The sequence below is a fragment of the Mustela erminea genome, chromosome 5, assembly GCF_009829155.1.
Source record: "Mustela erminea isolate mMusErm1 chromosome 5, mMusErm1.Pri, whole genome shotgun sequence".
NCBI classification, from domain to species: domain Eukaryota; kingdom Metazoa; phylum Chordata; class Mammalia; order Carnivora; family Mustelidae; genus Mustela; species Mustela erminea.
Genome location: NC_045618.1, coordinates 8319529 through 8344059, shown reverse-complemented (window position 1 = coordinate 8344059; position 24531 = coordinate 8319529). Strand labels below are relative to the sequence as shown.

Genomic DNA, 24531 nt, shown 5'->3' with positions numbered 1-24531 from the left:
AAGTTCTTGTTTTTCACTCTTCCGGCTTTTGATTTATTTATGTACTAATATTTATGTTAGTAGATTTCCTAGTGATATCATGCCCCTGCCTTACTTAGAAAAATACTCTCTAGATCACGCTGCATAATCATTTTTATATATTCCTATTTCTGAACACAAACAACATTTTCTTTAATTGGGTTATGTCTGTATGTGGATATATGTATTATCTGTAGGTTTACATAGGCATATATAGATATAATTGACAGATAGCATTATATTAGTTTCGGGTGTATGACACAGTGATTCAACATATGTCTATATTGTAAAATGAACACAATAAATCTTGGTAGCGTTGTAACATAGTTACAACATTTTTTTTTTTCTTGGGAGGGAAACTCTTTAAGATCAACTCTCTTAGTAACTTTCAAATAAACAATACAGTGTATTAATTATGGTTACCAAGCTGTGCATTAAATTACATGACTGACTTATTTCATAACTAGAAGCTTGTACCTTTTTCGTACCCCCTACCCTTCTATCTCTAACAACCATCAACCTGTTCTCCTAATCTATGAGTTCATCTTTTTTTCATTTTGTAGATTCCACAAATAAGTGAGAAAATACGGTACTTATTTCTCTATGCCTGACTTATTCCTCTTATAATGATGCCCTTTAGGTCCATCCATGTGCTAACAGATGGCAGGATTTCCTTCCTTTTTATAGCTGAGTAATATTCCACAACACACACACACACACACACACACACACACACACACACACGCATCTTTATTATCCATTCATCCACTGATGGACACTTAGGTTGTTTCCATGTGTTGGATGTTGTAAATGTAAATGTAAATGTAAATATTTTAAGAGACATTTTGACACTTTACATTTTTTAAATTTTTAAAAATTTTATTTAATTTTATTTATTTTCAGTGTTCCAAATTTGTTGTTTATGCGCCACACCCAGTGCTCCATGCAATATGGTGTACATTTAATGCCTTCTCTTCTTTGGGTTTCTCTCCTTGAGGCCATCACACATAAACAACATTTTTGAGGCACAACTTTTCCTCCCAATTCTGTACATTTGCTTCATTGTCTTTGATATTTATGAGTGTGACTAAATTTCAGGGTTTTTTTTTTAAGATTTTATTTATTTATTTATTTGACAGAGGGAGAGAGATCACAAGCAGGCAGAGAGGCAGGCAGAGAGAGAGAGAGGGAAGCAGGCTCCCCACTGAGCAGAGAGCCCGATGCGGGGCTCACTCCCAGGACCCCAAGATCATGACCTGAGCCGAAGGCAGAGGCTTAACCCACTGAGCCACCCAGGCGCCCCAATTTTAGGTTCTTTAATTTTGATTATTTATAGAGTCCCCAATGCTTTTCGTTTCTTTTTATTAATTATGTCTCATATATTTGGTGAACCTGTCTGATCTGCAGACTGATTTTTTTTAAAGATTGTATTTATTTATTAAAGAGAGAGAGAGAGAGAGCATGAGCAGTGGGGAGGTGCAGAGGGAGAAGAAGGCTCCCCACTGATCAGGGAGCCTGATGTGGGACTCAATCCCAAGACCTGGAGGTCGTGACCTGTGCCAAAGGCAGATGCTTGACTGACTGAGCCACCTATGTACTCCATTATTTTAAAATACAAAATAGTTCTTCCCTCCTTTTCCTCATCCCCTTTCCCCTCTTTTTTCTTTTTCTTGGCCTCTGTGTTGATTACCCAACTTGTCTGAATCTGAAATTGGAAAGGGAATTAGATCACTTTTCCTTAAGGTGCTTTAAAATTCTTATTCTCATATATATATATATATATATATATATATATATATGAATAATACACATACACATATACATATATATGTGTATATATATTTCACACACATACATATATATGTACATATATGCCATTCATATATATGTAATATATGTATATATGTGTCATTATTTTAACCTATTTTTTTCTTGAGATATTGGGAAATTTCTTGAGGCTGTCTGCTACGTAATGGATTTTATTTTCTGTATTGAACAGTCTGTTAACTCTTTCCATTTGTTCTTTAATTTAAAAATTATATTTTCCATCTCAACATATCGTTACTTCTGAGCTCCTGTCACATCTTTAACTGTACTTTACCAATGCAATCTACTCTTGATCCTTTATGAGATTATAAACAAGAAATGTCTTTGATTTTTCTCATTTCTGGTGGTGAATCTTTTTCATAAAAAAGACATTTGTTCAGTGTTTCAGAGTGTCATTCTCTTAACTGCAGTATTTGTGCATAGGTGTAACATTTTCCCCTCTGTGTGTGCTTTAGAGGGTATCCAATTTTACCAAAAGAGACAGGCTTTGCCAAAAGGTGTTGTAGATCTTTGGATCTATAAGATTATTGAATCTATAGGATACTCATTCCTCTCCACTTACAACTTGGGTTTAGGGATGGAAACAGAGGCCCGTGTGAACTTTGAGAACCAAGGGAAGAGCACCACATAAAGGCAGGGCCTCCAAAGATGAGGACATCTTGCTGAATCAGTGGCATCACAGTGTGTGAAGGGAGGACGTGAGGATGCTTGACTGTCTTGGCCATGGATTTGGGTATAGCAGACAGAAAAGGAAAAGTCCTCATTCATAATTTCTAAACACAAATCCTCTTTTAAGCAGGTTAGGGGTCAAAGCTTAAGTGTATGCTGTGGCCCTAAAGGCTTTAAGCTGAGGCTTTAGCCAGTAGTGGTCCCCGATGGGTCGTCCCTAAGTACCTCATAGAAGAAAACACAAACTCTAGAGCAAAGAGCCTTGAGACCTATCCACAGAGACTTTCTTCAAATTCAAAAAATGTGAATTTAGACTCTCAAAATATCATAAAGTATTTGAGCAGGCAGACCTACAGTATTGACATTAAACAGGAAGTCAGACAAATGATGGATGCCCACAAAGACCATATATACAGGACTAATCGGGAAGGGGAATATAAAATAACCATGTTTATAGTGTTCCAGAGACAGTTTTTGAGATGAATGAATCAAAGAGCAGATTCAGTGAAGCTGGAGAGCAAATTGTTAAAACGGAACATTGATATGAAAAGATATTATTGTATTGATAGAGAAATTTAAAAAATATAAAAGTAAAGTTAAGAGATATGGACAACAGAGTAAAAATAAATAAGTTTAATAGGAGTGTTATGCTTGTCTTTGCTTTCTTTCCGGGGAACGGGGGAGAGGCAACACCCAGAGAGATAGTGGCTTACAGTTTTCTGAAACTGATAAGAGACACCAGTCTGTAGTGTCAGTAAATTACACGTAAAAGAAATAAAAGTAAATCTAAATGTAATTCAGGAGTGTACTGCGGAAGGGAAGTCTCCTCCTTTATTAGCATGCTAAACTTTTTTAAAAAGTTTCTGGTATGTGGATCTTCTCTTGATAACATCTCTCCTCCAAATTTCTCTGTTTTATCAGCAAATCACACCAAAAATGTCTAAAGGGTATATGTGGTATTGGTGGTCACCTCCATCTTCATTGTGAGATGGTCACCAGAAATCACGTCATTATGTGTTTTGTACTTTGCTTTTTTCAAACCCACCTGTGGTTAAATCAGAAGTGTTTTCCATATTGTTAAATGGCTGTTATAATTATCGCTTTAATGGCTTTATTATAACTCATCAAATTTATTCCATTATAATTTCCTTAGCCATTTCTTCCTTACTAGATATTTAGTGTTTTATTTCCTTCAAATTTTGAGTATTATATATAACTTTGACACAGTATATATATTTTATGCATATAGCTTCACTTTTATTTGGTATCAGTCCCTCAGGAAAAATTTACAGAAGAGACATTACCATGTCAGATGTCATTGCATTTTGATATGTGCCAGCTTTTATCATAAGAGTCCGCACTATGTATCATAAATTTGAATATATTTCTACCCATTTGCTGGGTGTAAGAGGCATTTTTATTTAAATAATAAAATAAAATATTTTTTCCATGCTTGGTTATTAATTGCTTTCCTCCTTTTGTTCACCAATTATCAATATATGTACTTTTTAAACATGTTTGTGGACCCTGTGTTTATCTTACCAATATGTAATTTTCTTAATTAACACAAATATTCCTCCCATATCTATGGTACTTAATTGTGTGATGGTGAGGGTAGTAGCCAATTATGGAGACAAATATACATGTGAATCAACTGTCTGGCTCTACTAACACTCATTTCTAACACTGTTCTCTCTTTCCTTTCCCTTTTAAAGTAGTTGAACAAGCAAAAAATATTCAGCTCCCAGACCATTATAAAGCTGGAGTTGGCTCTATTACACAGGTCTGGCCAATAAAATATAAGCAAGTGTGTGCTGGTACCTCCATTCTCCATTTTCTCTTTCTCTTTCCTTGAATGATGTGCTGGCTGGAGCTACAGCAGCCTCCTTGCAATCATGAGAAAACCTGGAGAATGACAGATACGGTAGTCCTGATTTTCTTAGGGCACTGATGTTTAATGCCATAAACTTTCTACCTGAAAACTTATCATGGAAAATAAAACTCTATTCATGTTAAAGTCACTATAGTCAGTCTTCCTGTTACTGGCGATGGAGAAAAAAATTGTAATTAACACATATTGGCTGAGAGGAGAGGAGAGTTGGAGCTCTATTTTGACAGACAGAGACCACAAGTAGGCAGAGAGGCAGTCAGAGAGACGGGGGAAGCAGGCTCCCTGCTGAGCAGAGAGCCCGATGCGGGACTCGATCCCAGGACCCTGAGATCATGACTGGAGCCAAAGGCAGAGGCTTTACTCCACTGAGCCACCCAGGTGCCCCGAGTCTCTATTTTAATAAGACTCACTTTTAAAGTAGCCCAAAGCCAGTTTCATTTATGAACTTGTGACTGTAGACCCATGATAACTGATGCAGGCAGATCTCAGGCTTTCTAAATTTTGTCTACCTGTTTTCTGGATCATATCCAGAGATGTGAATGCATCCCCTGAAGCAAAAATGAAGTATTTCTCTCTTCGTGACATTTGGCAGTGGCGGAACATAATTAAAGGCATTCATATACTTGCTACCCCAAAAAGCGAAGTTCCACTTGACAAATAGGGTGTGTATCCAAGAGACGGTACGTTCATGCTGCTCCATAGCCGTCCACATAAAGCCATTGCTTATCCATTTCTCATATTTTGAAGATAAGCTATATAATAGACTATTGGATCCATGCCAGGGATCATGCTCGGTCCTTGCCTTTGAGGATTTCATTTCTAGATTGTGTATGGCGGTAAGAAGGGACTATCCATATCAATAAATATTTTGGATACCGGCTGAGAGTAAAAAGAGTGTATTAAAGAAAGATTCATAATGGAGATCAAAATGGAATAGGTGATTTACTCAAGACCACGAAGCCAGTAAGTGGTACAAGTTCCTTTAATCCAGGTCTTCTCAACAAGTCTTTTTTAGAATACCAACAATTGCTTGAAATAAATGGACTGATATTTGGGATATGGAAATATTTTTTGTTATAAAATTGCTATCGTTTTGGCTGTTTTTTATAGAAGCTGACTTATACCATGGTGTTGCCCCTGACCTCTCAAGATGGCTCATGCAGTGAGATTTGTTTCCACCAAGGATTTGTCCTCCTTTTGACCTGTAGGTGCTCTGCTAGATGCTGGGGTTACACATATGTATCCGGCAACCTGCCTGCCTTGAGGGGCCGGATTTAGTTCATATGCTCCTTGTTTACTCTTTCTTGCCACCAGCAAGGTGGCTGATTGAGGAGGAGGGCATGGCCTTCGCTTTGTAACTCCCCACGCAGCTGGCCATTCTAGAAGGAAGAAGAACAGCCAGGAAAACAAGGTGTAAGAACAAGGTTGGAACTTTAGCAAATGGAAAGAGACTGAGATGTTTCTCTCTTTAAACAGTGATCTTTTCTACCGACTGAAGAAAAATTACTTGTTAAACATCTGTCTTCCCCTCCCATTTCTGTTGTTTACAGAGGAACAGACTTCCCTTTACTCTGAAGCAGTGTCTCCTTTCTTTAGGAAAACAGGTGTCCAAACATGCAGCAAATAAAATTTTCAAACAACTTTGAAATAAGCTGAAATAGACCTACTTTCCTTTATCCTTTTACCAAGAAATTCTTTTGTGAGGCTGATAAATTCCCAGTTTGCAATTTTGTTTTCCGTTGTGATGCTTATAACCAATCTTTTTGGATTTTTACTATTACATCTCTGTGTCCTGTATCACTGCTATTTGGATATGAAAATCTCTTTAAAAAATAATATTCAACTATTAATACTTTTTCATTGAAATGAAATATATTTATAGAGATAGAGAACTCAGGACCACGTTGAATTCTGTCATATTAGATATATTTGCTAGGCATAAGGAAGGAGAAATTGAGCTGATACTGACCAGCATTTTGTAGACCCTGGATTATCACTACATGCCCAAACGTGTGGAGGGAAGAATTTTGATCTCATTTTTCAGATGAGAAAATTGGAGCTAATAGTGTTCATTAAGTCCAAGATCACACAATCAGAAAATGGTGAAGTCAAGATTCAAACCCAATTCCTATCTAATTTCAAAAACCATGCAGTTTGTACTTCATTATGTAATGGATAACACTTTGTTGAAGAGTCAACTCATGATTCACTTACTAGTCCCTATCACTGTGCATTCATGGATAAACTATCAGCTGCATGGGTCTAACTCTCCTTTCCCTGTGTAATGGATGAAATAGCAACACCTACCTCATATAACTTTAATAAGTATTCATTGAATTAAATCCATGTGAATGGGCTCAGAACAGCATGTGGCACCTAGTAAATGCTCAATAAAATTGTTTATTATTGTATGTTGCTTCATGGGTAATAGCACAGAGTAAATATCATGGCTTTTCTCTCACGTACTATCACATTACAGATGAAATAAATGCTGGTGGCGTTGTCTTTAAGTTTTGGTATTTATATATAAAGGATCTCCCTCATTCTTGTTCACTGGTTGACAGAAAGGAAAGGGCATCTCTTAATACAGTCGTTTACAATCTTTTGTTTCAACAGTGGAACCCTTTTTAAAAATACAGATGGAAGCACTGTTGTTTTGATTAAAGAGGGGGAAGTGACTTCTGGAACCCCACATACCTCTCTGCCCTTCAGGACCCCTGCCAGCGCATTACTGTCCTTGCTGGGTGGGGGGTGGTTCCTTCTGGGAAACCCTGGATGACACATAACGTAGACTGAGAACTACCAATCCAGAAAACACCCAATAAAGCCCATTAGATAGCGGCTGATGAATGCTATTAATTCTCAATTTCTGTGATAGTCATGTGTCCAGGAGTTCTCTCTCTCTATTCCAAATTGTCTTCACTCCATTCCCATGATATAGTCTCTTCTGATGGTTTTATATACCTGGCAGGGTCTCCAGTTTGGCACCAGTGAGCTGGAGGAGATGGGAGCCATGTTCTGCTTGAGTTTACTCATCTTGGAACTCAAGTCCGTACGCTGCAGCCGTCAGCTCCTGACCCGGGCCGCGACTCTCCTGAATGCGGTTGAAGAAGCCCTGGACCACCACCTCCAACGGTAAGTTGCTCACAGTGGTGGGAGGGAGATTTGGACCTCGGTGTTCCGATCGGAGCCCATCTTGGAGGTGAAAGCCAAGTGGTCCTACAGGTCTTTGACGAGGAGACCATACGGAGAAGCCGCCAACTGAAGGTAAGGACAATGGTGGTTTAATGGAGCCAGACCCGGGGCATCCTCACTTCTTGCTGAACACAGAGCGAATGGTGCCTACTTGTACACATAAAAGCATATATAAAGCTACATGTATCTATAAACATGCATTATACATAAATTTTGCTTATGGTAGAGAAGATGCAGCTTAGCAAACACACACACATGGACCTATGCGTCTGCTTGCCAGTAGCGTGCCAGTAGCGTGTTTGTATGTATACAAGCATCATTTTGGAGCCATTACTCAGCAAAAAAAGGCAATCTCATGGCCAACATCTAGGAACTTGGGGACAAGAAATATTTGACTCTCCCTGTTCTTAAAAAGCACTGTTCCTTCTCAGATCATGAGAAGAACCACCTGACGGTGATTTATGTATTGACCTGGACACCCTGACTCACGGCCACCGCAGGGGAATGAGGGATCTCCAAGAACTGTGAGGATCATTAATGGTGTTGAGTCAAGAGAGGGAGAACCATTATCCAAATGAGCTCTTTTGATGCTCTTTACTATAGACAGATATTTTAGACTTGATCAAAACAGAAGCAGGGGGCAAGAAAGAAAGAATGGCCGTGTGGGAGAAGAGAGGACCAAGAAAAGAGGAGTCCAAGAAGACTAAGTCAATTGGCCATGCTTTGAGGCAGGGAATGGATGGGGCCTTGAGCGGCTGGGGGAGGAAGTGGCTTCTGGTAAACCAGGAAGCATCTCCTCATATCCTTCTGGTCCAAAGGCAGAGATCAAGCCATTGATACTGGGGCTGTTTTATTTCTAGCGTATTTTCATTAATCTTCTTCCTGCCGCTGTGAGGCTGCGGTTCCAACGTGACTTCTCACCAAATGGCCAGTCAAGCCTGGAAAGATCTAGCAGCGTAAATTAATTTTGCTTTGGAAGGTACTGGTTTCTCTGAGACTTAATTACCTAAATGCAGTAATTAACTTGCTCATCACACTGTACTGTAGATCACAGACCATGGAGACCTAAGTAAATCTGGACCTCTTTCCTCCCTCGAGACACTGGCCCTGATTTCTATTGTTTTGACATCATCCCGACTGCTGTCCGCCCGTGCTCCTTTCGGTCCCGCTCAGCACCGCCAGGCGTGGTGCGTTGGGCATCACTGTGGCGGGTCAGCGTCTTCCCTATTGACAGCAAGTGCTTCCACCTGCCAGGATACATATTTCAACTTGTCTTCTCATCTTTTCCTTTGCTAAGCTGTGTTGGGTGCAGGCATGCCTGAATTTTCTTTCTTTCTTTCCTCCCCACCACCCCACCTTCTTCTCTGCTGCTCATTGAGGGAAGATTGAGCAGACCTGGCATTGCTTGCTTTCCCTGAATTGATTGCGCCCGTCTGTTTGATCCAATGCAGTGAGGATTAGTTGCCTGCAAACTGGAACAAGAGGAAATCTATCAAACAAGTGCCTCTTCTAATTCAAGTCTAAAGAATTTGGTGTCGAGCTCCAAATACAATGGCTGCTGTGTGGGTTGTCATAAGAAGATGGTATTTCCCGCTCCTCCCTGCCACTCCGCACTTCTGTTAATGTTTCAGTCGCAAGCAGCGCATGCGTCCTGACGCTTGAAATCCTCCATGACCTCTGGCCCTCCTTAGGCTGGTGCAGCTTCTTAAGGGCAGGATACCTGCATGCAGGATGTGATTCATGTGTGCGTTTTATTTATTTATTTTATTATTTTATTTTTTTCATGTGTGTGTTTTAATTGGATTTGAATTCAGTTTAAGAGGCACTGAGTTTTGGTGCCGATGGCAGGATGGAATTTGCCCATTTCACCCAAATGTGTGTATCTCAATCCGTCTTTCTGTTCATCCAGGCAGTTGATCAAAATAGATGTGGTTCCTGCCCAAAGGACCCAAAACTACCTGAGAGCAAAATCACCTTGAACCTATCTTGACCCAGTAAATATTCTAGCCAATAAGCGTGTATCCATTAAAGGATGGCAGAGGGGAACTTAAGACAGTAAAATCTGTTGGTTTGCAATCAACAGCAGGCTGTTCGAGTACCCTTTGATTAGTTTCTGATGAATAGGGCTCCATCACAAGATATAATAATCAGGACAGCCAAGCAAATCCTAGGGATCCAGTTAGCAACAGGTTCTCCCTCTAATACGAAGGGTGTGACTAATGTTCATCAACACTGCGCTCCCTATGGTTTCAAGAGGAGAGATCTGCCACCCCCCTCCCCACCTAACCTTTCCCTGGGCATGCTCTGCAGGACAGGCTTGCAGACTTCAGGAGGATTCTTTTTTAGTTGCACAGAAGGAAATACTAGGGAAGGTAAAGGGCAAGTTTTTACCTAAAACTCTTTTTTTTTTTTTTTTAGATTTTTTTAAAAAACTTATTTATTTGACAGAGAGAGAGAGAGAGAGAGAGAGAGATTACAAGTAGGCAGAGAGCCAGGCAGAGAGAGAGAGAGGGAGAAGCAGGCTTCCTGCTGAGCAGAGAGCCCAATGCGGGGCTTGGTCCCAGGACCCTGGGATCATGACCTGAGCCGAAGGCAGAGGCTTAAACCACCGAGCCACCCAGGTGCCCCTAAAACTCTGTATTTAAAGAAACGCGAGGGCATGGTATTTTGAATCTCTTCGGCCCCATAGAAATTGTTCACCCCTGGGGAGTGATGTTCTGGGAAGATAAAATATGGCTCTGCGCCCCGAACAACGTGTTTTTTGACAATAGGTTTCATGCCTCATTTACCACCAAAACAATTAGAGTGTAGTCAACATCCACGGAGCAACTTCACCATTTTTCATGAGCGGAGAAAGAGCAGAAATGGTGGATGTCTGCCCAGGGACTGAAGCTCAGACTGAAGTACGGTGCGGGCCTTCTTTGTTTGGATTTGTCTTCTCCACGTCTCTTCTTCCCAGTTGCTCGTTTAAGAAAAACGCCTGCAGACTCCTTCTCTCCTCTTCCCTCCTCCTTTTTCTCGGTCTTATCCCCGGAAATAATTGCGCACATGCTGCAGGAACGCTCGGCCGTGTCTTCCGAGGTGTCGTGTATCCGTTGTGACAGGTCTTTTGCAAAGTCATTTCACAGGTTTGCTGCGTCAGCCCCTGCGCCTCTCCATCTGTATCCCTTCGCTGCCTCTAGCTCTTCTCCGCTGAGCTCCCCCATCTCCGCTTCTCCCTCCATTAATAATAGACACGCTCGGAGTTTCCGAGCTGTGCCTGGCTGATGGCTCAGGATCTGGTTTATTCTCCCAAACTGTGGTCTCCGGGGCGTGGGCTTCCCTGAGCGTCAGGGTCAGGCCTTCATTCGGTCCTCTCTTGAGTTTGATGAGGCAAGACTGAAAAAGTAAAAATGTGCCCTAGACTTGAGAACACATAATTAGATTTTATTAATTAAAAGACACGATTTTTAAAAAAATATTTTATTTATTTATTTGACAGACAGAGATCACAAGTAGGCAGAGGCAGGCAGAGAGAGAGAGGGAAGCAGGCTCCCTGCTGAGCGGAATGCCTGATGCGGGGCTCGATCCCAGGATCCTGGGAATAAAAATAAATAAAAATCAAGTATCTTTTAGGGCCACCTGAGTGGCTCAGTGGGTTAAGGCCTCTGTCTTTGGCTTACATATTTTGAATTATGTGAAATTAATACATTAAATTTAAATTATATTAACTTACCTTTTGGAGAGCACACACAAAAACACCATATCCCTGTCTTTAACCACCCTGCCTTTGATAGAGAACCATTGTCAACATTTTGGGGAAATTAGATTTTTTTTTCACCTATGAATAAACAAATATGTAATACCTTTAGTGTCCAGGTATGAAAGTTCTTTTTTCTGTAACTTTATAGACACTGTTTTATTCTTTTTAAAATAGATTTCATTTCTAAGAGCTGTTTTAGCTTCATAGTAAAATTGGGAGGAAAGTATGGATATCCCATGTATATTTTGCCCCCAACATATACAGCCTCTCCTATTATCAACATCCCCCACTGGAATGGAGGCATTTGTGGCAGTTGATGTAGTGACATTGACACATCATTATCATCAAAGTCCATCGTTTACCTTAGGGTTCACTCTTGCTGTTGTATATTCTGTGGGTTTGGACAAGTGTATAATGACATGTGTTATCATTATAGTTTCATACAGTGTAAGTTTCAATGCCCTAAAAATCCTCTGTACTCTGCCTGTTCAACCCTCCCTCCCCATGAACCCCTGGCCACCACTGATCTTTTTACTGTGCCCATAGTTTTACCTTTTCCAGAAAGTCATATAATTGGAACCATATAGTATGCAAGCTCTTCAGATTGGCCTTTTTCTCATAGAAATATGCGTTCATGTTTCCTCCATGTCTTTTCGTGACTCGATAGCTCATTTAGTGTTAGCACTGACAAATATTCCATTGTCTGGATGATTCACAGTTTACCCGTTTGGCCACTGAAGGACATCTTGGCTGCCTCTAAGTTTTGGCAATTATGAATAAAGCTGCTATGAACATCCGTGGACAGGTTTTGTGTGGACAGAAGTTTTCAGCTCCTTTGGGTAAACACCAAAGAGTGTGATTGCTGGATTGTATGGTAAAAGCATGTTTCATTTTGTAAGAAATCACCAAACTGTCTTCCAGAGTGGCTGCACTGTTTTGCACTCCCAGCAGCCATGAATGAGAGTTCCTACTGCTCCACAGCCTCACCAACATTTGTCTTTGTCAGTGTTCTGGATTTTGGCCATTCTTACAGGTGTCTAATGGCATCATTTCAATTTGCATTTTCCGGATGGCATGCCAGGTGGAACGTCTTTTCATATGCTTATTTACCAGATATATGTCTATCTTCTTTAGTGAGGAGTCTTTAAGGTCATTGGCCCATTTTTTAATCAGGTTCTTTCCTTATTGTTGAATTTTAAGAGCTCTTTGTATATTTGGGGTAACAGTCCTTTCTCAGATGTGTCTTTGGCAAATATTTTCTCCCAGTCTGTGGCTTGTCTTCTCCTTCTCTTCACAGTATCTTTCCCAGAACAGAAATCTTTCATTTTAATGAAGTCAAGCTCATCAGTTACTCCTTCCATTCATCCTGCCTTTGTTTGGTATTATATCTGAAGAGTCATCGCCAAACTCAACTGGATTTTCTCTAACATGTCTTCTAGACACACCGGTTGCTTTCGCATTACAGTCTTTGCCATTTTTAGGTGAAAAGAGGATGTGGTTTTAATTTATAGTGTTACCTTTTCTGATATAGATAAAATGTTTCTGCATCATTTCTTTTTAAAATAAATTTCCTGGGTATGTCTTTTGGTTTTTATTCCTTTCAGCATCATGTTTTTTCCTTTCTTAAATTTATATTTAAATTTAATTGAAATTTCTGTGTTAAAGATGTTCAACACCTCTTTGTCATGGATATTGCAAATACTTTTCCTATTTACCTTTCACATTTTTTTTTAATGTAGTTTATTGACTTTGGATGTTTTTGTTTTTACATGGACAGGTGTACCAGGTTTCTTCTTTGTCCCTTTTAGCTTTGACAGCACACCTACTTCAGTTGAATAACAAATAATTCATAACTCAATTATCCAAATAATAATTCATTGTAAAACTGTGTCAATTGATATTATTATACTGAGGGAGATGCTTTTATAATGAGTCTATTTACATATTATAATTTCTTTTCCAGTTACAATTAAATAATTCTGTATTTCTAAATTAGTCACCATTTGCCCTAGTAATTACTAAATAATCCATCATTAATTAGTAATGTCAGTCTCTTTACAGTATCTACATGTGAATGTACCTAGGTCTATTTTTTGATGTTCTGTTCTCTTCAGTTTTTAATACTGTAGCTGTACAACTTAAATATGTAATGTTACAGGCACCACCTCATTAATATTTATTTTAAAAATGTGCTTTGCTATTTTCCCTTCCTTGTTTTTTGTTTCACTGATGGGCCCTATAATGAGTTGTTAACTGCCAAGAATGAAACCACTGGGATTTTAACTCAAACTACATTAAATTTAACTCAAACTACATTAAAATTATAGATTTTTTGGTCTGTTGACTGTTTGCCCATATTGCTTTTTCAAAATCTGAAATTTTGTCCCACTAGTTTAGCTCTTCTTTGGTGTTCACAAAGGAAGTATTTTAGGGGTTCATTTTGTACCCTTTTGTGCAATTCTTAGATATATCATCAAAAGCTTTTAATTTTCATATTTTAAATTTTCTCATTACTCTTAAAAGTCTTTTCTCCATATTTTTCTAAATGGCTGTCATCATGATATAGGAAAACTCTGATTTCATATGTGTGTGTGTGTGTGTGTATATATATATATAAAATATATATATATATATATATATATATATATAATTTATTTATTTATAATTTCATTGAAATCTGTAGTTATACCTAAAAGTGTTTCCATGGATTTTTCTGGTTTGTTTTTTTTTAGAGAAGTTGTCATGCCATTTATAAGTTTTGATAATTAGCTTTACTCGTTTTTGTGTTTTTTAAGATTTTATTTATTTATTTGACAGAGAGAGGGAGTACAAGCAGGAGGAGCTGCAGAGGGAGAGGGAGAAGTAGGCTCGCCACTGAGCAGGGAGCCCAATGTGGGGCTTGATCCCAAGACCCTGAGATCATGACCTGACCTGAAGGCAGACGCTTAACCCACTGAGCCACCCAGGCAGGCCTATAGCTTTACTCAGTTTTTATTCCTTTTTATTGTGGTGTGTATTGTTCTATTGTTCTTTTTATAGTATTGGCTAGAGTTTGAGAACTTTATTTATGGCTGGTTCTGTTCAGATCCTATATTCTATCAGATCCTTGCTGTGAACCTAACTTCAAAATGGGAATGACTCTAAACATTTGAACATTAAGTAAAATGTCTGGTTTTGTTTTTTAATTTACTTGAGAGAGAGAGAGAGAGCATGAGAGAACAAGAGGTGGGGGAGGGGCAGATGGAGAGGGAGAAGCAGATGCCCCATAGAGCAGGGAGCCCAGTGTGGGGCTGGATCCCAGGACCCTGAGATCCTGACCGGAGCCCAAAGCAAATGCTAACTAACTGATCCACCTGGGCACCCCCATCTGTTGTTTTGATATTAATGTCTGATAACTTCTTTATAAATTAGCTTTTTAGCATATTAATTTAAAAAAGCAGGGTTGGATGATGAATTTCATCCATTTGTTTGGTATCTAGAAAAATGATTATTACTTTTTTAAAAATTTATTTTCAGCATAACAGTATTCATCGTTTTTGCACCACACCCAGTGCTCCATGCAACCCGTGCCCTCTCTAATACCCACCACCTGGTTCCCCCAACCTCCCACCCCCCGCCCCTTCAAAACCCTCAGATTGTTATTCAGAGTCTATAGTCCCTTGTGAACCATGAGAGACTATGATTATTACTTTGAATTAAAAAAGTCTAAAATTACGTTAGTAGAGTCTCTAATACTCATCCATCCTTAAAAATCTAAGATACCATTTTATCATAGATATTGGTATTATTTACTGTGAATTGAGGAGGCTTGTGCCTGTATTTGTGAATGAATAAAATCTGTGTGTAGTGTGTATTGTTCTATGATGTGGAACACTTTCCATTTCCTAGGATTTATCCTTGAACATACACATCTTGAACATATACAAATTACCTGTAAAACCATTTATTTCCCATTTGTTTGAAACAAAGATATTATTTTTCCACTTCTCTTTTCCCATAGAAGGAGTATCTGTGACGTTTAGATTGCCTTATAGTCATAGTCAAATCACTTTAAAATTCAGTTTTGTTTAATTACTTGCATTGCTCTTTTCTATCCATTCCATACAATCATGTCCCCATTATTTTTTCTGGGTTGATTCATGTCACATTTTTTGCAAGAGCATACCTTAAAAAAACAACAACAAAATTTTTTTAATGATTTTTTTTGGGTAAAGTAAATCAAAGGTATATTCTCCTTTTTTGTTAAAAAGATTTTATTTATTTATTTGAAAAAGAGAGAATGAGGGAAAGAGAGAGAGAGAGCGCACACATGAGAGGGGTGAGGGTTAGAAGAAAAAGCAGACTCCCCGCTGGGCAGGGAGCCTGATGTGGGACCCGATCCTGGGACTCCAGGATTATGACCTGAGCTGAAGGAAGTCGCTTAACCAACTGAGCCACGCAGACGCCCTCAAAGGTATATTCTTGGCACATTCATATCCATGTGACTCTTTCTTCCCCTTACACAGGAATTCCACTGAGCCTTCCCAGAGAGTTCATTCACTGTAACAGTGTGGACATACTCTGCCATTTAATCCTGCCACACTCAGTCTGGTTGGGCACCCTCAGCACGCACCCTGATTTTGTTGCCTTAATAGTTGTCCTGGTTTTTCTTGTTCATTAACATCAACATTCTTTTTCTAGCACATCAGAAATATTTCTTCTTTGACATTTAGGTACTTCTGGTTGATTTCAGTTCGAACCTTTCTTCCCCTCTGACATGGCTTTCAATTCCCAGAAAGCAGTGATTCCATACCACGTCTTGGTCTTTGTTTCTCTGGAATGTTTGGCATCTGCTTCCCAACCTCTGCCTCTGTCTCTTCTTCCCCCTTCATCACCTTTCTTCTTCAGTCCCATTCACCAAGTTCTGGAGGCTATTTGTCCTCACAGAGTCTCTCCTCTTTGCTAACAATGTGTTTTGATTTCCGTTACTTTACATTGAGATTCGTTGCTTCTGTTTCATTATTTCTCATCAGCATCATCTCTTTTATTCCTTTTGTAATATGGTATGTTCCTGTTCCATTTCAATCTGTACTTTTTTCATATAATGTTTCATAAATGCCATTTTTAAAAAATTTTCCTGATACCTTCCCAGGAACTACGTCAGACTGGCTTCCGTTTCTGGTGGCCGGTCATTCCCCAAAGCGTGCATCTCTCTGTTGCTTGGCGGAGGCATCCATTTCTTTGTACGTCAACATTTCAACATTTCACCACATCACAACATTTTACCTCCTGGATTGTTCTGATCCATCCCTCCTCTTCTTTCAGCTTCCATTCCCTCATTTCTTGTTGACTCATCTTTAAAGCATGAGAGCTCTGTCAAGACTCACAATTGCATGATAATCCAGGCTTTGGATGTTCTTTGAACTCTGGTGCAGTCTCACCCAATGCAGATCGTTCCCCTGTGTGTAGTGACTTGATTTAGATGGTGCTTTTTCTTTGAGATTTCATGGTACTTTGGCTTTTATCTGAGAGTATAGATTTTAGGATGATTGTATTGGGGAAGTTAAGGAGGAAGGAAGAGTTCTACGCATCCCTGGACATGCTCTGACTTTGTCAGGATGATCACTTAATATTTTCTGAGAGAATATGTGAATTAATTGAGATTTACTGTTATCAGTGAACTAGTATTAGAAGTGAGTTCATATTTTAGATTCCTTTTGGAGGAAATTAATGACAGTTGTGATGGCCATAATGTACTCTCCTAAGTCATTTGCCATATCATCTCATTGAAGCATTTCAATAACCCTACAAAGTAGGCATTGTTATGTCCATGTACTGGTAAACGCATTGTGACTTAGAAAGACCCTGAGGCTTGCCTAAAATGGCAGAGTTGGTAAGTTGTAGAGCTAGCATTTGAACCAGGCCAAAGAATCAGTGCTCTTAATCACAAAGACATTCTGTCTTCCAATAGATAGTAATAGTGAACACATAAGAAACATTTACTCTTTTCACTACCGGACTGTGCATTTTGCATGCATCACTCTTTCCTGTTTTATCTTTTAAACTGGGGGTTGGCAGACTTTTTCTGGAAAGAGACAGAAGACGTTTTAAGTTTTGTGGACCATATGGTCTCTTTGCGACTGCTCAGCTCTGCTGTGTTAGCATAGAAGTAGCCATAGACAGTATGTAAATATATGGACATGGCTGTATTTCATGAAAACGTTATTTACAAAAATAAGCAATGGACTGGATTTGTCCGACTAAGCCATAGTTCGCCAATTCTTGCTTTCAACACTTCTTTGAGGTGTGTACGATTATTATCTACCCTGTGCAGATGAAGAAACTGGAACTTGGAGAAGCCATGTGACTTGCCTTTCCCCGAAGCTGGTAAAAAGATTAGGGGCAAAACCAGTTAGTATGGCTAGGCATCCTTGATGCTTAATGACTACAAATACTAAGCCTTACTGACCTTTAGGATGGTCAGTGAATGGTACCTATCTCATCTCTCCTGAGTTCCAAATCAAATAAGAAACAGAATACAGGAGCTGATCAGATTGAAATAAAACATAACTGCTTTATTACTGGTAATGAGTGCGTGATCATGTCCCCACCAGAATTGAACTTCCTCACCCCGAACTATAGGGATAGAGTCTGCCTTGCTAAGCCAATCATGCATGGGAGCAGTGGGTGTGTTCTGAGTCAGGTCCTACAGGAAGAGAAGGAACACTGAGGCCACAGGGTGCTCAAGTTCACTCAGCATCGCCCCCCAAACCACCAGTTCCATGTTATTCTTCCTCCTTAGAGAGAATGAATGGGGACAGAAAGTGGAGTACAAATGTCTACTGCGGGGCCAAAATGGGCCAAAATGGGGACTCTAGAAATGGGCAGAATCCCTCCCCAAAAGGTACCATTATAACGAAACAGTCATAGAGGAGGCTCAGTGTTTTATACTCTATTTCCATCAATTCCCTTTCTTATTACCTTGAAATTTTGATAATATCATTCTTCCTTTGTCTTTTGTCACCCTTGCTGCATTCAGATTATTTTTGAAAAGTAGCCCATGGTATCCAAATAGGAGAATATTTTTAGTTTCATTCTATAGTTGTAGGCAGAGAAATGCCCAGTGATTACAAGAAGGGAAATGCTGGAATGGGACCTAGGCTGGGGGTCTCTTGAGACTGAATATCATATGTTCCTTTAAAACAGTAAATGGTTCCCAAGTGGATCAAAATAAATGAACTAACCACGAAGAAATGCTAATCTTAGCTTGGAAAAATAGCAACAGAAAACCCAATTCCATTTGTAAAGAAAGGCAAAGTCAAGTATTTTTGTTATTTAAAATAATCTGTTAAATAAAATAATTAAAATACAAATGTTAGGGTGTCTATGAGGAGGGAGATTTAATATCATACAGCTGTCTGTAAACTGGTTTACTTTCCTCTGGAGAGGAATCTAGCAACTTGTAAAATGGCCCATCAAAACCTCTCATTTAATCCTGTATTTCCAGCTTGAATATCCCTTAAGAAAATAAACTTAACAGAAAACAATATTTAATATGTAGGTATTTATAGCAATGATACTTATATCCCCCTATGAATTTAAACAGCCCAGATTCTTAGCAGTAGTAAGAAGAAAAGAAAACCATTGTTGATTAATTTTGTAGAATAGTATGAAACTGTAAAAATAATTTGTATGTTAATGTGTGTGTGTGTGTGTGTGTGTGTATATATATATATATATAATAACAATAATAACAAACATTCATTAGAGCTTAACTATGAATCAGTTGCTGAGCTAAGCATTTTAAAATTATTATGTCAGTCAGATATATAATCCTGTGTGACAGGTGCTATTATTAGCCTCCCCTTTTGCAAACAAAGAAATTAAGTTTTATAGAGGTTAAGATTTTTGCCAAATGTCATGAATCTTTTTTTAAATTTTTTTTTAAAGATTTTATTTATTTAGGGGCGCCTGGGTGGCTCAGTGGGTTAAAGCCTCTGCCTTCAGCTCAGGTCATGATCCCAGAGTCCTGGGATCGAGCCCCACATTGGGCTCCCTGCTCGAAAGGGTGCCTGCTTACCCCTCTCTCTCTCTCTGCCTGTCTCTCTGCCTACTTGTGATTTCTGTTTGCCAAATAAATAAATAAATAAATAAAAAGATTTTATTTATTTATTTGACAGACAGAGATCACAAGTAGGCAGAGAGGCAGGCAGAAAGAGGGGGGAAGCAGGCTCCCCGCTGAGCAGAGAGCCCAATGTGGGGCTCGATCCCAGGACCCTGGGATCATGACCTGAGCCGAAGGCAGAGGCTTTAACCCACTGAGCCACCCAGGTGTCCCAAATGTCGTGAATCTTAAGAGACTGCTGGCTTTTGAAGCTGATCTGTGTAACTCCTAGAGTTGGGGGCCATTAAGGTTATAATATAAATTGAAGGTAATGTTATTAGTTTCTTGAATCGTACAGTCCCCCAACAATATATCTTGGGTGTACATACGTCTGTGTGTGTTTGTTAAGTTTTAAAATCTGAATGATTTGGGTCATTTTGGCCCAGAAATATCCCTTGATTGTTTTAATACCATTCAGGGAAGTCGGCACATGTCATCTTCGATGGAATGTTCATCTCCGTAGGTGGGATGCATCGCAAACCATGGGGAGAAGAATTCAAAAGAGGAAGATGAAAGAGATTGCAGACAGAGAGGAGTCAAAGTGCATTTTTTTTTCATATTGCATTTGCTATTTGCAAAATGTTCACACTTAATAACAACCATGGACGCTAACCTAAAAGAAATCCCATTTTACGAGTGATTCCATGGGAGCCCAGGGAGGCTAAGTGACTTGCTAGGTGTAGTTAAGTGATTTACCTACTGCCAGTCAACACTGGGGATATCGTTTACCTATGCCTCAGGCTCAACCAAATGAACAGCTGGTCTCCTGCCTATGAATCTATAAATACCTGAAAGTAAAATAGGCTACCAGACCCTAGAGAAGGTTTTCCATCAGGAAACTTGCTCCTCCTACTCTTTGTCGACTTCAGCCTATTCTGTCTTTGTCTTTGTTGTTAATTCTAAAAATGGAAGGCAAATAAAACCTGTGAAGTTTTTCCCAAATAGGAGAGCCTGTTTTTACTTAAGAAGGCTGCAAATAGCCTGGCATGGGTAGCTAAGTTAATTCAGTCCCTTTTCATTAATTTTTAGAGTACTTCCTTGTTCTATTTATTCTCCATGTTGACTCTCTGTTATGTAACCCCATGGCCTCCCTGTGACCTTTTCAAGGACTTGGCCCTTTAGTGTTGTGGTTCAAGGCCACTTCACCTGTAGGAGTTAGTTTACCAGCTGTAACTAGTAGGGGAAAATCGAACTATGGATTTGATCAAGGTGAAGGAAGGAAGGAGGAAGAGAGGAAGCGAGGGGAAAAGGGAGGGAGGAAGAAAGGAAGGGAAGGAGGAAGGAGGAAAGGAAGCAACCTCAGGAGAAGAAATCAAGGTCATGATACTCAAACCAGGATATCCTTAATAGGATAAAAAGACTCACGGAAAGCTTACCTTTTTGGTTCACAAGATCCTGAACTTAGATGATTCTGATGCAGAAGGAAGAAGGCTGCTTTTAAATTTCTAAGAACATTTCCATGCTTTGCCTGATTTCTTGATCCTGGCCAGGTGTCCAGTTCCCCTGTCTTGGGAGGGGACCAAGCGAAGAAGCCTGGGCACATCCACCGCACCCAAGAGGGAAGAGTCTGTCATGGGTTTTGCTCTCCCACAAGTTTCCATAAAGCCCCACTTTAATGCCCAGCTTGGTTGTCCTTAAGGACACATGGCTTTGATGCCAGGAAGCTAGGTTCTGGCTCAGAGTATTGCCACAGACAGCTGGCTCTGTGACTCTGGAGAGGTGGCTTACCTTGTTTATCCTCAGGTTTCTTAGCTTCCAACGTAAAGGTCTTTGAATTTCTTTTAGCTCTAATATCCTGTGTTCATTTTCAAGACTGCCGCCATGGACATCCTCCCATTCCAACTTGGATAGTAAGGTTGCCACCCTGAACTCAAGACGTGAAAGGAAAGGCAATTGAATTATGCTAAATGGCACAAAGCTGATATTTGATTGCATGAAAATTGCATTTTATCTTGATGCCTACTGGATATATAATAAAGGGACAGAGCATAACCATGCATGGACAAATTAAAGGAGATACAAATAATGGTGAAGAAAAGGAGGCAGGAAAATTAAGACACAAGAGGTAAATGCAGAAGACGACGTCACAAATTTGGGGTGAAATTATGTAGTAGGGAGGGATGTCCAGCTAGCCATCCAATATTAAGGCAGAATCAGGTACAGGATGACCCTTTAAAAGGGGGCCTTAAATAATCTTAATAGGAATCAGAACATGTACTGTTTTCTGTTCCTAGAGGTAGATGGTTCAGGATAAAGGAATCCTGACTCACTTCTGCTTGACCACTTAGTTTTTTAAAAGATTTTATTTATTTATTTAAGAGAGAGAGAGAGAGAGAGGGAACACAGACAGGGGGAAGGGCAGAGGAAGACAGAGAAGCAGACTTCCTGCTGAGCAAGGAGCCCAATATGGGACTTGATCCCAGAACCCTGGGGTCATGACCTGAGCTGAAGGCAGATGCTTAGCCGACTGAGCCACCCTAGCATCCTCTGCTTGGAGGATCCGTTTAGACAAGGTTGTCCAACCCAGACCTCAGGTATGTCCTAAGAAGGCAAAAAGTCTCTTCAGTCATGTGATAGCTCATCACAGACTTACTGATTCTGTTTGTGGTAAAAGATGAGTCTACTGGAAAACAGAGATAACATAGCAGGAACCAATATGGCCCCAGGACAGTGGGAATGGAAAGTAAATAAGAGCCAGTGTGTGTATGATGACTTGGTATGCATCATTTTGTTATGTGGCTTTGAAACCAGGAGGCTGACTGGTTCCCTGTGCTTTGCCAGTGTGTGACAAAATATATACCAAGAAGAGCAGAATAGTGCTAATAGAATAGCATGTGCCAGGGAGTGTGATGAGGATTTGATATGCCGTATCTTAAAGAAGGCAAGCCCTAGGAAACCAGTAGTAGTAGTAGTAGTAGTAGTAGCCATAGTACTTATGTCATAGATGAATGGATAGAGTCTTAATATATCATGCATCTGAAAAAGGCTAACCCTCTACTGTGTAACTGATCCACAATTCAAACATGAGTAACTGAATCCAAATTTCTTCTTTTTCTTTCTGAAATGTGTTGCCTATTATTCCCCCCCAAAACCCATAAAGCAGTCTTCAGTACAAATGGGGAAAACTTAGGCTATGAAATTTGATCTATAAAAATCAACATTCTTAACCAAACAGCTGGCTCCTTTAGGTTCATTGCCAACATCACAGCATCCTCCATGGTAGGGAAACATACATGCCCATAAATCTCACCTTGGTCAATCTTTTACCCACTTAATGTTCAAAGGCCATGAGGCAAAACCAGCTAACCCATCTTTGTTGGTGTTCTTGTTGTTTATGTATTTAATCACATGGGGATGACCTAGTGAGGGTCAAGGAACTTCTCATTCTAAACAAAGGATGTGCAGTTAGCTTCCAGGTCTACCTACATCAGTGACTGAAGGTGTACTTTAGAAAGGATTGATCTAACTTTTGGAAAAAGGGCTTGGAGAGGTTGAATGGTCTCTGCTTCCTATCAGTGAAACCCCCAGGACCTGGGGGTGATTGGCAATCCAGCCTAAGCTGTAGCTGAAGCACTCAGGCATTAGTACAGTGGGCAAATAGACATCCAAAAAACCATGCATGGAACCACTGATAATAATAAATAATGTTTATTAATTACTCAGCATATGCCAGACACTATTTTAAGTTTTTATCCATACAAGATTTTTAATCCTCATAGGTGGTCCTAAGAGGTAAATATTCTTTTTCTCTCATTATGTAGAGATGAACCCGAGGCACAGGAAGTTAAATAACTTGCCTAAAGTGACTTGTGAGTGATGGTGCTAAGACCAGCGTGTTTAACCATGGTACCAGTTTTAACAATAGCAGTGGTTTGGTGAAATTTAATCTCTAGTTTCTAACTGATTCCTACCTGTATCTGTACTTGCTTACCTTATCAGGAAAACAGGATGCATGTTATAAATTCTAAATCTGAGTGTTGCATAAAGGGAATGAGAAGCTTATTAGAAAATTGGAAAGGCTAGGGGTCAAGGTAAGGACTCTGTGGCCAGATAATGTTCAGTAGCAAAGCAACGGGTTTTTGAGAACCTGCCCAGAAGCTGCTGAGAATCTCAAGAACTTCCAGGACATGGCCATCCATCTGTAGGGTCTGCTGGGGTGCTTCCAGAGAAAGTGCCCTCACCTATCTCTGTGGCCTGTGGCTGTCTAAGGCGTTCTGAATGCTGACACAAGACCCTGACCTTCACTGTCTCCACATCCTACCACTGCAAATGCCCACCCCCTTCCCTAGGACGAATGACCCCTCCTGTTCTCCTAATCAATCTGATCAATAGATTGGTAGAATCTAACCCCAAACCTTGAAAAATCAGACAGAAATGATAGAATTACTATATGGCTGTACTAGGTGATAATTTTTAGTATATTTTTTACGAGTGATTCCAAAAAACTCATGGCTGGCAAATGGAGGGATGTGAGGGTTCAGAGCAGAGATGTGACTGTTCTCAGAATAAAACACGATGCTGCGTTCGTTCCACAGGTTCCCACAGAGTAGAGCGATGGTATTTCTTAAATACACGTGTTTTTGTTGCGTTCCCAACGTGTACGTAATGATTACAGTCACTTTAATTTGTGTAATTCTTCACTCTTTACAAGTGTTTGAGCTTCTGTTTATAACAACTGTGTGTGAGCCCGCCGGTGGGAACCGGAACAGTGAGAGGGTAACATAAGCGTTCACTCGGGCAGCCAGGGCTGCAGAATTACCTCTCGGGATTTGTGACAGTTGTCTCAGATGTCCCTGTTCCTCCCGGAGGGCGGTTGTCACTAACGCTATTGGCAGCTCAGAGTTTGCGTCTTCCCCAAGTCCTTCTCCACGTCCTTCTTCTGACTTTTGTTAGCAGCAGAAGAATAGGGTCAGGGACACTTAATTTCCTAAAGGGGTTAGAATTTATAAAACCAGTGCAAGAGGGAACAAAACCTTCTAGTTATAAGTTATTCCTAAATGCAGCTAAGGGAAGGCACACCTCTTGGTGTTGTAAGTAATTGATGCT

General features: G+C 39.8%; 1 protein-coding gene across 2 annotated transcripts in view; it reads left to right on the top strand.

Annotated features, from left to right (window-relative positions):
* AGBL1 (ATP/GTP binding protein like 1) overlaps positions 1–24531 on the top strand; it is a 730233-nt gene that overhangs the window by 504353 nt on the left and 201349 nt on the right. For both annotated transcript variants that reach the window (XM_032342085.1, XM_032342083.1), the window contains exon 22: positions 7377–7540. In XM_032342085.1, the coding sequence (XP_032197976.1) occupies positions 7377–7540 (164 nt within the window). The remainder of the gene's footprint in view (positions 1–7376; positions 7541–24531) is intronic.